Source organism: Alosa sapidissima, chromosome 9 (genome assembly GCF_018492685.1).
Source record: "Alosa sapidissima isolate fAloSap1 chromosome 9, fAloSap1.pri, whole genome shotgun sequence".
Classification (NCBI taxonomy): Eukaryota; Metazoa; Chordata; class Actinopteri; order Clupeiformes; family Clupeidae; genus Alosa; species Alosa sapidissima.
Window position 1 is genome coordinate 4809233 of NC_055965.1, and position 14408 is coordinate 4823640.

The 14408-nt window shown below is 41.9% G+C and overlaps 3 protein-coding genes across 4 annotated transcripts in view; 2 read left to right on the top strand and 1 right to left on the bottom strand.

The window, feature by feature from the left end:
- The window catches only part of npepps (aminopeptidase puromycin sensitive), a 34293-nt gene extending 28099 nt beyond the window's left edge, over nucleotides 1-6194 (top strand). For both annotated transcript variants that reach the window (XM_042102721.1, XM_042102722.1), the window contains exons 19-23: nucleotides 1074-1130; nucleotides 1428-1535; nucleotides 1995-2150; nucleotides 3248-3295; nucleotides 3852-6194. In XM_042102721.1, the coding sequence (XP_041958655.1) occupies nucleotides 1074-1130; nucleotides 1428-1535; nucleotides 1995-2150; nucleotides 3248-3295; nucleotides 3852-3998 (516 nt within the window). In that variant the 3' untranslated portion in view covers nucleotides 3999-6194. The remainder of the gene's footprint in view (nucleotides 1-1073; nucleotides 1131-1427; nucleotides 1536-1994; nucleotides 2151-3247; nucleotides 3296-3851) is intronic.
- A 1167-nt stretch (nucleotides 6195-7361) lies between these two features.
- Nucleotides 7362-10073, top strand: c9h6orf120 (chromosome 9 C6orf120 homolog). The gene is made up of 2 exons (XM_042104780.1): nucleotides 7362-7481; nucleotides 8694-10073. The coding sequence occupies exon 2, from the start codon at nucleotides 8751-8753 to the stop codon at nucleotides 9339-9341; it is 591 nt and encodes a 196-aa protein (XP_041960714.1). The 5' UTR covers nucleotides 7362-7481; nucleotides 8694-8750; the 3' UTR covers nucleotides 9342-10073.
- A 1550-nt stretch (nucleotides 10074-11623) lies between these two features.
- rbm20 (RNA binding motif protein 20) overlaps nucleotides 11624-14408 on the bottom strand; it is a 44300-nt gene continuing 41515 nt past the window's right edge. The window contains exon 14 of the mRNA XM_042104779.1: nucleotides 11624-12856. Coding sequence (XP_041960713.1) covers nucleotides 12788-12856 — 69 coding nt within the window. The 3' untranslated portion in view covers nucleotides 11624-12787. The remainder of the gene's footprint in view (nucleotides 12857-14408) is intronic.

The following is a 14408-nucleotide window of genomic DNA, read 5'->3' on the forward strand; positions in this document are numbered from 1 at the left end:
AGCCGTGGATGTGGACAAGGGAGAGCGATATTCAACCACATTTCTCCTACCAGCCGGGTCAAATGGGCCATCCTTCGGTCACAAGTCTGATTTCCTAACCAGTAGACCACGGCTGCCCCCTGCTGTGCGTGGATGTTTCTTTTACATGGGGACTGGGGACTATGAGAGCCCTCACCCCCCACCTGCCTGATTATGGCTCCCATGGTGAAGTCAGTTGGAGTATGTATTTATAGCAGTGTTCAATGCGTGCTGTTGTCACAAGTGTTACATGTTGATGTGAATGCAAACATTGGCACCAAGTCAGATTCCCTGTAAGCAGTTTTACTATTCAGGTCCTACATGCAAGAAGAACACAGGGTAGTTGGAGTCACTTGTGTTTTGCATTTTGGTGGGAGGCCAGGAGGCTCTTGTGCCCAGGGACACTTGATTGACACGCATACACAAACATGCGCGTGCACACACACACACACACACACACACACACACACACACACACACGTGCGCACTCAAACACACAAACGTGCGCACTCAAACACACACACACACACACACACACACACACACACACACACACACACAGGCACATTGACAGTTTGTTCAGGCACGCATGCTACATGCCCACAGGCAAACATGCACATGCATACACACAGAAACATATACTGTCAGTCCTATAGAAGCAGTGCATACAAATTTCTTTAGACACAGAAATTCAGTGTCTCACAAGCACACAGGACCACAGCCTCTCAAACACACTCTCGCTCTCGCTCTCACTCTTGAACTTGATATTCATGGCCTTTAAGCAGTTCACACTGTGTGAATTGTTAAACACTGATTGAGTAACTAAGGGGAAGTCCTATGTAAGACTTGATGCTTGCAAAGAGTTACAGGATTAGGGGATGGAGAGGACTTGGGAGCGAGACTTTACAGGAGTAGTAATAGAAAGATTTGATTTAGTTCTCATTAAACACAACTTATAAATGCTATTTGAAATTTGTCTCTGTCATTTCTGTCTTTGAGTTTATGTACAAAGTGTTCCTGATTCTGTACAAATGAAAAACGTGTTTGTCTTTCAGGTATATCTTACAGTCCTTAAGCATGGAGACAGTACAACGCTGGACACAATGTTTAAGGTAAATTAACCCCTCCCCCCCCCTCATTTTTTCTTTGACAATTTCACCTCCAGACTGTTTCTTCCGTGTTGTCAAGCTATGGAGAGAATAGTTCTGCCCTTCTTTGTATTCAATATGTCTATTTGCCCCACTCCCCTGTGTATTTTGCACCCAATCATATCCCTCTCTATACATCCATATCTTGGCCTCTGGATTGCTCTCATTCTACCTCTCTCTCCCTCTGTCTCTCCCTCTGTCTCTCTCCCTCTCTTCATTCATGTCTCTCTCTCTCTCTCTCTCTCTCCCCCTCTCCTGCAGCTCCATAAGCAGGCGGACATGCAGGAGGAGAAGAATCGTATCGAGCGGGTGCTGGGGGCCATCTCTGCTCCCGATCTCATCCAGAGGGTCCTGACCTTTGCCCTCTCGGTATGATCCCCCTTTATCTCCCATTACTTCACTGTGCATACTGGACAGTGGACAGTCCCAGTAGTTTCACTTTAATAGTCCTTCGTCGCTGTTCTTCCTCATTACCATGGAGAGGTTAGCCAGGTAGCTCTTGGTTACTTACACAGGTTACTTACTCCATCAAATGTGACTGCACGTGTCTATGGCAACTCTAGTCTATCCTAAGGGCTATGTGTACGTGTCTATGGCAACTCTAGTCTATCCTAAGGGCTGTGTGTACATCGGCTTCCAGGCCCTGTATACATACAGTTATAGTTCAAGCATATATGTGATATTGCACATGTATACATTAATACTATAAATAAAGATTAAGATTTTTCCTGCCACTATAGATGAGGGAGGGGCATGTGTGTATGGAATCGTTCCTGTTGTGTGTTTGTGGAGGGGCGCAGCCTCAAGCATGTCATGTGACCCGCACAGGAGGAGGTGCGTCCTCAGGACACGGTGTCTGTGATCGGGGGCGTGGCGGGCAGCAGCAAGCACGGCCGGAAAGCAGCGTGGAAGTTCGTGAAGGACAACTGGGAGGAGCTTCACAACCGGTACCAGGGCGGCTTCCTCATATCACGACTCATCAAGGTGAGCGGGCGCAACTGCCATATGTGTGTCTGCAGTTCACAGACACCCGTCATGCAGAGACATGCGTATAACTACTTGTACGTGCACAGACAAGCACATGGCCAGCCACAATCATTTAAGTGTACATGGATGTTGTACGCACACACACGCTCAGCCATACATGAGAGTGCACACACAAACTTTTGCACATGCTCTTTCACATTCACTTTTTGGGTTGGCTCAATTTGTCAGTAAGTCAGTGACGGTAGCATTTTTCCATATTTCTTTGTCAGATCCGTTGCAAAGCTGTGCATCTGCTGTAATGAGTCAGTCATAACCACCCTCATGACGCGTTCATGTTGAGCGCTGCACAATTCTGTGCGTTTGGATTATCGTAATTGTATTACTATGTGAGTCAGAATTGAGCTGTTTAACTGGCCTCTGTTCCTTGGAGCGGCGTTCAGACACATGATTCTCATGTGAAACAGAAATGTGTACTGGCCGAGCCTGCTCATGGGAACATAAGCATGTGTCTGGAGTGTGAGTTTCAAAGGCCTGCTTCTTTCAGAAATGACAATTATGATACGACAATCTGCTCTTTTTCATGCCACAAGAGCCAGCAAGATAGTCTTCTATTGAACGCAAAGACTGTCAGACAGCAGAGTGTCAGTGCGGTGCCTTTATCTACAATATGGAAATGACTAAAGCTCTTTTATTTCTGGCTGCTGTCTGCTGGATAAATTAGGCCACTTTGTTACTTTGCAGATAAGTAGACCTTTCGTCGTATACGCGCTACCTTTATTTGTGAGACGAGTATTTAATAGGAGGATTCTTATATTGGACTGACCTATGCTCTACAAGGGGCAATCATGTTTAATTGACCTGGACATGCTGCGTGTCAGCGTGTTAGTCAGCATCCTGTTTACTCCGAGCCAGCTCTATTTTGAATGTCATTCCTAACAGATAGAGTGATTAGTGGAAATGAAAAAGTTTATGGCACATGCGAGTCCCTTCAAAACAACAGATCAAGAGCGCCTGTGCCATCATAAATGTCTGCGTGTTCTCTCCTAGCTCACTGTGGATGGATTTGTCATAAATGTCTGCGTGTTCTCTCCTAGCTCACTGTGGATGGATTTGCGGTGGACAAAATGGCTGCAGAGGTGAAGGTGAGTGCTGCTTGTCCATTAATCTACTCCGACTCTGCTGCACAGTTTTGGGCTAATGGCTTAATGCAAGCTAAAAATGGGTCTGTGTCAAATTGCCCTCAGTCACTACTTAGGGGTTTTAAGTAATGTTTTTTAAGTAACAGATGCTATTTTTGATAAATTACGGAAAGAGTGAACAAACTCACAAATAAATCTATTAAATCACCAAAACAAGGGAATAATGGAATAAACGTGTAAATATATTGATCATGCTTTGTGTGCATGTTTGTTACTTGTTCAACTGGTTTTAAAGCAACTAAAAAAAAACTAAAACTGTCCAGATTAACAAGCAGTATATTGCAGTATGTGTGTATATATGTGTTTATGGTATCAATATCTTTCTCTCTGCTATAGACTTCAATTCAGTCCCCAGGTTGAATATTAACATTTCTGAGATAACACAACAAATGAATAAATGAATGATTTAATTAATGACTAAATGAATGAATGATTAAATGATTGATTGAATGAATGCATGATGGGCATGACATGACGACACCTTGTGCGTTTGTTCCAGAGCTTCTTTGAGAGCCACCACGCGCCGGCAGCAGAGCGCACGGTACAGCAGTGCTGCGAGAACATTCTCCTGAACGCTGCGTGGCTTAAGCGTGACGCCGAGGACATCCACCAGTACTTTCTGCAGCGCAAGGCCCCGCCCGTCTGACCCCTGACCCCATCCTCCATCCTGCTCCTCCCACTTCAGACCTCCCAGCAGTGATTGCTGCCTCTCTCCGCCAGCCCATCCACTAACACTGGAGGCCCAGCAAACTATACAAACAAGAAACTGGGCTTCTTTTTTGTAAAATCAACCAAGCGGCAGACAACAAGAAGATGAAAAGAAGAATTAAAAAAAAAAAAAAAAAACTAGTCTTGAAGATAACAATCAATATTGATAATTGTGCAACCATTTCCATTTTAGTGTTTCAAGATAAACTTCAAAACCTACCAAATTCGCTCTAGTCTTGACGAGGAATGTAGTGAGCCGCATTCTGCCCTTCTGAGATTGAAAAGGAATTGTTGGATTCTCCAGCTGATTTAAGAATATCACCACACACACACACACACACACACACACACACACACACACTGCACACACACTGCACACGCACAGCACATGCACAGCACACGCGCACACACTGCACACATGCATTATAGAGGCTTTGTCTTTCATGCAATTTCTATATACTTGCACACAGTTGTACAACAAATGTGAATTGCTTTTTTTGTCTATTTGTACCTTCAGTCCATCCTTAAAAAAAAAAAGAGAGACACAGCACTTCTCCAAGGTTAGATGTTTTTATGTTTTTATTGTTCAATGTTTGTTTTCTGCACAGACAGAGTTACTTCCTGCATTTTCCTCACTTCCCGATACAAGTTGCGTTTTGTAAAGCATATCTTCACACAGGATGGAGACGTGGGAAACGACACAAAGGTGAAAAGCGTGCGGGCAGAATGGGGCCAGATGGTTTGGCGTCCGATGGTATTGTGGACTTAACGGCAACGACACTGATCTCCATCGCTAATAACGGTTAGCAGCAACCGATCAGAGCTAGCATGGTACTGTATGTTATTGTATGACGCGAGTCTTGTCACCCCTCCCCCCTCCCACCCTCACCCCACTCCCCCTTCACTCACCTCTATGAATGATCTTGACAAGAGATGTACCTGGTTCATATATGGTTTCTTGTATACTTTTACTCCCTGAGAGAAAAACAAACATTACCACTTGTCCCATTACACTCACCACACACAACCTGTTGCTACAGTCCATCTGGGGACTAAAGAATGGTTGAAAGGAATGAGAAAGGATAAAGAAAAGGCAAAAGCAAACAAAGCAAACTACATATCCAAGCATCTATATATGTCTGACACAGTAAACAGAAAGAAAGCTTTTTGAAGAAAAACTTTTTATAAAGTATATATTCAGTGATTAATCTTGTGTAAATTGTATGGGAGTACAAATAGGGAAATTGTGGGCCTGTAGGATTAATTTACTTGAGAATCTAGTGATATTTTGGCCCATTTTGAAATATTGAAGTGAAGTGATTATTTACACCTTGTACTTTTAAGGCCTTAAAATTGGTTTTGAGGAAAAAGAAAAGTTTGCAATAACTATTCAAAGTGGTTAATTGTAGCCTATCTCCACCAAGTGTTTAAGTGTCATGGGATTCCACATAGCCTTGTCGAACAGATATATCTGTCTATAGAATTTACTATTTGATGTGGCTTTGAACCTTAAAGGTGATCATTCAATCAATTGACAGTCTTTCCCAGAAACATTTGTTGTGCTTTTGTTAAAAAAGAAATGCAGTTGGTGTTCATTAAAAGTAAAAAAGAAAAAAATGATTAAAAAATGATGTTAAATTAGTACCGTTGATTTTATGTGTGAGGTGTGAAAGTGCATGCCTGAAATCAAGTTTTTGATATATAAGTTAACAGTTGCTAATCTGGTTCAATTGTTTTCTATGATCATTCACAATGAGCAATTCACCATTCAGCATTGATGGTGAGATTCATTTAGTACAAATAAAATGCTGTATCAAACGTTCATACAATACTTAACAATATAATACATCTGTAGATAAATACATTATATGATGTAGGTTATCGGGGGGGGGGGTGGGGGGGGATGTTGTTTATTTGATCTGAAGATGGAGACTGGGGTACTGTTGAAATAGCCCAAAGGGATGTAACACTGTAAAGTAAAAAAAAAAAAGGATTTTTTTGTTTTCGTTTTTGTTTTCACATGTATGCTCTTATTCAGAAGCTCTGCTGATGATGTTCTATGCTTTGTGGTAGCGACCAGAAAGAGTCGAGGATCTGTCGATCTGATTTGAATATCAAAACTATTCAAACATCATTTGTTTGTGTCATAGAGTCTGATTCAGCATGGATAAAATTGGCACTGACTGTTGTCCAAGCGGATATATGATAAAAAAAAATAATATGCTGATACAACAAAGCCATGTGAGAAATGTTTCTTTGGGCTGATTACTGTTCAACAATGCAGCACACTGCCCCCTGGCTCTGACTTAGACACACTACAGCACTAACAGACACCCTTGGTCCCTCAATCAGAACATAGTCACTACCAACCATGTGGTGAGGTTCAGTTAAACATGAATTCCTTACATATAGACTTGAAACCCAAGAATAGTTTATTGGTCTATTCATAAACTATTCAAGGCATGTTTGTACCTATGAGAGTCGAAGACAGAGTGCATGGGTCCATCTGATCTTGCATAAGGTTATGAATAACTAATGTCACACATTTATCATAAATCAATGTTGTGCTTAGAAGAGCCAGGGACAGTGTTAATTGGTCTATCTGATCTTGCATAGCTGTATGAGTAACAAATGTCAAGCATTAATCATAAGACATCTGTGTGGTAAACTCCCAATTGTTCATTTAGATGTTATCCTGCGTCCTTGTTTCAGTGGAGCACATACTGAGGGTGAATGAGTAGCTGTTTGCGGCTTAATGACTCATTTGGAAGCGGAACTTAAATTAACCTTCTAAACCACAACAGTGGTGCACAATATGGGGAGTTGCCAATCCAGAGTAGTGCCATTGGCTGTTGGAGATCTACAGATTTTGCCTTTCAAGAATAATGTGAACCCTTACCATGGAATTTCATTGGATACAAAATTGAATGCATAATATCTAAATTAATCTCCCAAAGCTATATAAGTAGATATTATGTTTTTTACTGAAATGGCAAATCCATTTACTTCTGCTATGTCTGTGAGGAGTGTTATGACGCAAAACAACTATGACAGTGGACATCTTGGATTTAATCAATTCAAATTCTTAAAGACCCACAACAATGAAGGTACACTGAAAAGAAAGTAGGCACAGGCCTCATACTAATACTGTACAATCAGTATTCCAGTTTTAAAATGCAAAACAAAAAGTGTAAAACGTGACAAAAGGTTCCTACACTGCGTAATGCAGGTCAGCTATATTTTTTGTAATGAAAAAGTCGAGATTTGTTGTGCAATTTGTCCACCTGTTCTGCTGGGGGCGCTATGGCACTATGATAAGCAAGTGGCAACTGCAGAAGGAGCGGTAACACCAAGTGAGAGAAATGCTGTCGCCTCTAAAATAACAAATAGTTATTCTTGCCTCTTCAGACGTTATGGTCAGGTAAGTTGAAATCTAAAAAAGATCATTTAAACATAACGAGACTGTATTTCTGTCAATTGTTTAAATACTCGTCCATATCTTTCAATAGCTAAGTTAAACTTCGTGTGAGATAATGGTCCAAGGTGCTAACCTGTTTTGCCTCAGGATGCTAGCGAGCCCAGTCAACTTGACTCATGTTGCTGCTAAGCTAACAGTTTGTCAAATGTCAGTTTGTCAATTGGCCACCTGTTCGGGTGACAGATAAAGCAGTGACGATGGTTTAGTACAAGTGTCTTTGCTATTGAATGCACTAACCCTCGCTAATGTGAGACAAAAGTGCAACACAAAGCTGTTTGGTCGTCCGTACGAAATTGTGACAAAATTGTCAGCTGTCTAGCAGGTTTGTCAAGTCACTCTAGTGTGATATTATCAAGCTAGAAGTTAGATGATGACTAGCGATATGTCATAGTAAATGATAATAAAATTGTAGTTTTGCTTGGAAAATTAGCGTAGTTTTTCCCCTTACACGTGTTCAGTTGATTGTGAAATTAGGAAACCCACAAACTACTCCATGCATTGCAAAAGTGGAATCTACAGTACACATCTGTTTAACGTTAGTGAAGCAGAAGAAAAAGGCAAAAAGCTGGAGTGATGTAACTTATATACATTGCATTTTACAAAGGATTTTTTAAAGAACAAAAGATATGTCTCTCAAGACATAACAAAAACATTTATTTTTAAAATGCATATTTCAGTGTTTCTAGACACATTTCAGTGTTTATGCTTTCTGTATGTTCATGCGTGAATTAGTGACTTTGGTATGATAAATTGGCGGATGAGTTCATTTAGAATATGAAGAATTTTGTAAAATATTGATATTTGGTGACAGGGTATTGATAATGTGTCACAAAAATAACATAAAATTACATTTAACATTATACATTTTACATGTTACATGTTAGGCAAGGCTACTTTGCTTGACTGCAAGTGGCGGATGCCTCTGTCCCAGTGAAAAGCCCTGTGCAAAAGCCACTGAGGTATATTTAGCAAGTTTGTCATCAGTCATCATGATGCCTCCCAAGAGGTGTCATTTTACTATGTGTAGAGATAAAGTGAGTGGTAGTCCACATATCTCACTGGATTTAATATGCTGATGCAGTCATGGCCCCCTCACTGAATATCCTTTTGTGGCAAATAATAATTCTGGTCTGTCCTTTATGCCTACCACCCAAGGTTATCCTTGGATGGTAGAGGCACAGTGTCTCCCAGGTTGTGATTGCTCGTGACGGAATGGTACCTTGTCGCTGGAGCGTCCTGGTACCGCTGGTGCTTCTCTTGTCCCAGGCCCAAGGCTTCCTGCACTTCGACGATGATGACTCCTCGTCAGCCTTTGCCGTGCCGAAGGAGTGGGTCTTGCTCCACGTGGTGCAGGGCCACATCGGTGCGGGCAACTACAGCTACCTGCGTCTAAACCACGATGGGCGCATCATCCTGCACATGCGCAGCCTTAAGGGTGACGCCGACCTCTATGTGTCTGACAAGACGCTTCGGCCCAGCTTCGACACCTACAAGCTGCAGTCGGTTACGTGCGGGCATGACGTGGTGGTGGTGCCCGGGGAGTTCACCCGGCCGGTGGGTATCGGTATCTATGGCCACCCGTCTCACAAGGAGAGCGAGTTTGAAATGAAGGTGTTCTACGACCAGACTGCCCTGTCCGAGGACCCTTTCAAGAGGGATGCGTACCCCTCAGAAGAGGGGTCCCAAAGCCAGCCCAGGTACCCTCAGGGAGGGGGAGAGGAGGACTTTGAGGAGGAGGAAGAGTCCATCTTCTGGACCATCCTCATTGGGATTTTGAAGATCATACTTGAAATCTTGTTCTGAGCGAACAGGCAGAGCAGCTGAAGGGCAGCAACAGTTATGTGAGATGTTTGTTTTCAACGTTGAGAGAAACTCACCAAAATATGGTGAAATATGGATGCCTCAAAGTAAAATGATTACTAAAGCGATATTTTCAAACAGCTATTTTTGATCAGACTTTTTTTATTGATTGTAGATGAAGTGTACAAATGAACCATCAAAATTCTGAATGAATATCTGACTGACTGAATTTATCTCCAGCTTGACCTTACGCCTCAGAAACAAACCACTGGCTCACAAGTGTAACTTCCAGAGAACAGATGCTGATACACATCACCCCTGTTCACCACGCAGGTCTCATTATGCCGTTTACTTGACGATTTCAGAACCACTACTTTAAACTGGCAGTGGACTTTATCTTGCTCGTGCTCTATAATAAGAGAAGGGAACATACAGAAGCGTGTGCCAGTAGGGAGAGAAACATACTTTTGTGCCTTCATCAGTCCCATGATTACCCCCTCCAGTCCCAGCCCTTCATTGGCTAATGGCGAGGCTCAATCACACGGTGGAATTATTTGTAAATATTTCCGAATAAAAGAGAATCACTTGTCTTTGCGAAAGTGCATTTGTGTGAATGTTTTTGAGACATGTTGTAATTGTCACAGTGGAAAGAAATGAGAAAAATATGTAACAAGTTGCAAGAGGCCGGGGTTATTTTTCCGCTGGTTTAATAAAATAAATATGTAAATTTATAAACCACAAGTTAATCCTCATCTTTGTATTACAGTGCAGAAAGTGGACATCCTTGTTGAATTCAAGAAAGAGCAAGAAGAGCAGATTTCCCAGAATGTCTAGGGTGTTTCAGTGTTAGGGTAAGTCAGTGTCTGTAGGGTTAATGGTGTATGTTTATAGGTTGTGAAAATCTTTTCAATTAATCATTATCCATGGTCCAGAAATAGTAAAATAAAAATGCTATTTAGTGTTTCCCAAGCCTAAGATGACTTCCTCAAATGCGGAGTTTTGTTCACACACCAAAACTATTCAGATTACCGTCATAAAGAAGGAAGTAAACCAGAAAATAATCAAGTTTAAGAGGCTGTTTTCAAGCCAATGAACCCACTACAAAAATGGAATTAAAAAAAAAAACTATCAGGTTCAAAGTGCAATACAACTGGGAGAGTATATTAAATAACCTACTCTGTTGAACATATGTTTTCTGCAGAGCACTGAGGGGGCAGGCCGTGGCCTACTGGTTAGCGGTTGCCGGTTCGAACCCCGACCAGTAGGAACGGCTGAAGTGCCCTTGAGCAAGGCACCTAACCCCTCACTGCTCCCCGAGCGCCGCTGTAGCAAGCAGCTCACTGCGTCGGGATTAGTGTGTGCTTCACCTCGCTGTGTTGACATAGTATAGAGTCTTTATTGTCCTATAAGGATATTCTTTTTCACACATATCATTCTTATTATATTCCATGCAGGATATCCACAGCCTCATACATATAACATAACACACACCCCATACCCCCCTCTCCCAAGTTTCCCTCCCTCCTCGACACCAAATAAGCAAAAAGCTGGACAGTACAGACAACGCAAACACAAATGAATAGGGGGGATGGATGATCGTCACAGGAGTTTAAGTGCAGTGATTGCTGAGGGTACAAAACTTTTCTTAAAGTGCGCTTTTTTCCAGTCCAGGGCTCTGTATCTGCGGCCAGATGGGAGTAGGGTGAAGAACCGGTTCAGGGGGTTGTCAGGGCTGCTTGCTATGGTGCGTGCAAGGCGTGTGGTGGCTGTGTCATTTGCATCAGTGAGGCTGGGGGTGGGGAGCTGTATTATCTTGGATGCTAAGTGTGAGATTTTAATGAGTTTGTTCTTGCTGGTGACATTTAGTATGGTGAAGAAACAGGGGGAGCAATAGAGTAGAAGGGGTTGGATGATGCTTTTGTAGAGTAGCAGAAGGAGATGGGGGACAACATACAGTGATCTTAGTTTGCGTATTGCATACAATCTCTGTTGTGCACGTTTCTGTGTGATGGTGATGGTTCACTGTGTGCTGGGTGTGTAATTCACGGATTGGGATAAATGCAGAGACCAAATCAAAAGAATATATACTTACTACTTACTTACAGTACTTACTACTTAATGCATGGTGCTCAGTGATATTCAGGCTACTCAGTTTAAACACCAGGGGGCACTAGTACTACGTGCTAGAAGTGCCTGAAGAGTGTACATGCTCCTTAACAGTATGTGCATTCTTTTTACTTCTGAAGCTTTAGTTTGCTTTAAGAGTAAGACAAGCAGATAATGTGGGCTGTTCCAAAGAAGTTTATTCACTGCTTCCAAATATCAAATAGACCAAAATGACCAACAAAACAAACGGAAAACAAACGGAAGTCTTGTCACACCTATAACATACACTAACAACCACCAAAAATAAATTATTTTTGTTGCACATTTTTGTTTGTAAATTACTATTTTTTTGTCATCTTTTTTTAAAGAAAATGCATGGTTCAATTCAAGTATCTCTACAGTTAAAGCACTGTCCATGGAGACAATGCATTTGTATTTTAGTCTATTTTGATGGCTCCATTGCACTACTTTTTATCTTATGAGGCAGGAGAGCACAGATGAAGGGAATTACTTGAACAGCCAATTTTGGTAACAGTCAGCAAGAAAATAAATCTCACCCCATAAAACAGGACAAAATACGAAATGACAGTCTATACAATCCACAAAAAGTACAAAGCATTTGAAGAAATATTTGCATCAAAATGTATTCACAAGTATTTAACAAAATTAGGGAATTACCTGAGGATACTTCTGTGCCTTTTTTGTTTTTACTGCAGTGAGGAGACACCGTCTTTAAAGTTGACTCAACAATTAAAGGCCTTGGTGTTTTGGATGTACTAAACTAATTTAGGTCATTTCAGGCATTTAGCAAGGCACTATATGTCTGTGTAATTACATAACTATATGTAGATACACGATATAATATCTTAATAGAAATAAAAATATATTTCTTATTCCAGTGCATTAATGGCCCTTGAGAAAAAAATACCCATTGCATGGTATAAGGTAACAAGAGGTCTTTATAGACTCCTCTCTCTGTGTTACTACGGTCTTGAAAATGTTTTACTCAAAATGATGTTATTGTGTGAGTCACTGTGCAACACTACAGTAATTCAGTTTCGTGTGACGAACTCTGGAGTGTTATTCATCATGTCGAGGGCTTGCCCTTTCGATCCACCTGAGTCGTCTCCTCCCTAGTAAGATGTTGGAGGCCCCATCATAACCCTCTTGTGCTTTCCTTCTCTCGTTCTTTCTTTCTTTCTCTCTCACTCTCTCCCGTATCATTTACCAACACTATTGATCTTCCTGTCCTCTCTGTCTCGTCACATGTTCTTGTCTTGATATTCAGTCTGCGGCTGAATGCATACAGTCATCATCATCCATTACTTGCCACTTCCCACCCATCACTCTGAGCCACATGGGTCCATTTGGCCAATGAACAGGCTTCCTTCTGCCAGCTGAGACAGGTATTTCTGTTGGGGGGGGGAGGGGTAAAAAAACAGGACATGCATATAATTCCCAGTCAGTTGATTTCAGATGTTGTACACCTGTTATAAAACTCAAAAGTAGACGTAAGGATTTGTAAACTGAATTGGTGTGCAAAACAGCGTAAAATGTAGGTTTTTAGCCACTGCAGTGTGTCCCATTCTTTTCCTGACATGTTTGTGGCATATAATGCATTGTACGTTTAAAAAGAAGGTACAACGAGAGAGACGAAGTGAGTGAAAGTGGAATTCTGTAGGCTCTTGTACATTGGGAAGTAGCACGCAGCCCTGGTCTCCCTCATGTTATAGGTTGCAGCCAGGAGAGGCAGCACACTAACTAAGGAACGTGCTGTTCCACCAGCTACTGCTCCTCTGTCGCCCACAGCTCCTCCTCCTACCGAGTTTGACGGACAGCACAGCTGTTTTTGGTATTTGCCTACTTTTTTTGTCGAACGCTCCTCTCCCCTCCACCCCCCTGGGAATGCGATCTGTCAAACGTCAAACGTATCCACTGCTCCCGGTGGATCTCAGCTGCGCCCTCTCTCTTGTGGTTCTTGGTGCAGAGTCGTTGCCTTGCTGTTGTGAGACGAACGCTAATGAGAAACCCAATCCAGCCTTAGAAGGGGGGGTCTCCGTAAGGTGGCAGCACATGTTTTTCCCAATGACTCGCTCAATAATAGTCCCAAAGCCAAAAGGGCAACAACATCACCCTGAACTGCATACTTTCTCTGTGTTACATGAGCATACCAAACACCTGACTACTGCCAATTTTGAAAAAAAAAATATTTAAAAGAAAAGTATCAGGATAAAATACATTCAACAAGATGATGTTTTTTTTAGTTTCTGTTTTCACCCCTACTCCAAATTATGTCAGTTTGTCTCCCCAAATCTCTTTATTTAATCTCTAGAAATGTGTGGTGGCACCCATCTCATGTTCACCCTGACAACTCATTAAAAGTCATCGCCCTTTCCATCCAAAGCCCTTTGGTCCCCCCTGACCAGATACGTAGCACATTCTGCAATTAAAAATACCATCCAACCCCCCAGTAGCCATTAACCCCTGACACCTTCAGTATCTGCACACAACCAGACGCACAATCCTCTCTTCTAATGACCCGCTCATGATCATCCCAGTCGGGGAAGTGGTGATGAACCCAAGCCAAAGGCTGTTAGATCAGCCATTTAGTCTAAAGGCCATCCAACTGAGTTCTCAATCTCCTCTGCCTTGCTCTTATGGCTTGGCATAGGCCAACATATGTGAACATAACTCATCGGGTATTTTGGACTTTTATTACTTAACATGACCAGTAAGTTTTCTTGTCACCGTGCCCAGTGAATGTTCAATATCTGTCCAAACATACTGCTGTGATTGTAATGAATTAATTTAGTGTTGAGAGAAATTTCTCCTCGAAAAAATAAGCACCATGTACAGTATGTAGTGCTTGTTGAGATTCTTGAAATTGTAGACTATATATTGGCGTTAGGCAATGAGCTTGTGCTTTTTAGTAGCATAAACAAACACGTGTGATATCAGCCGCTA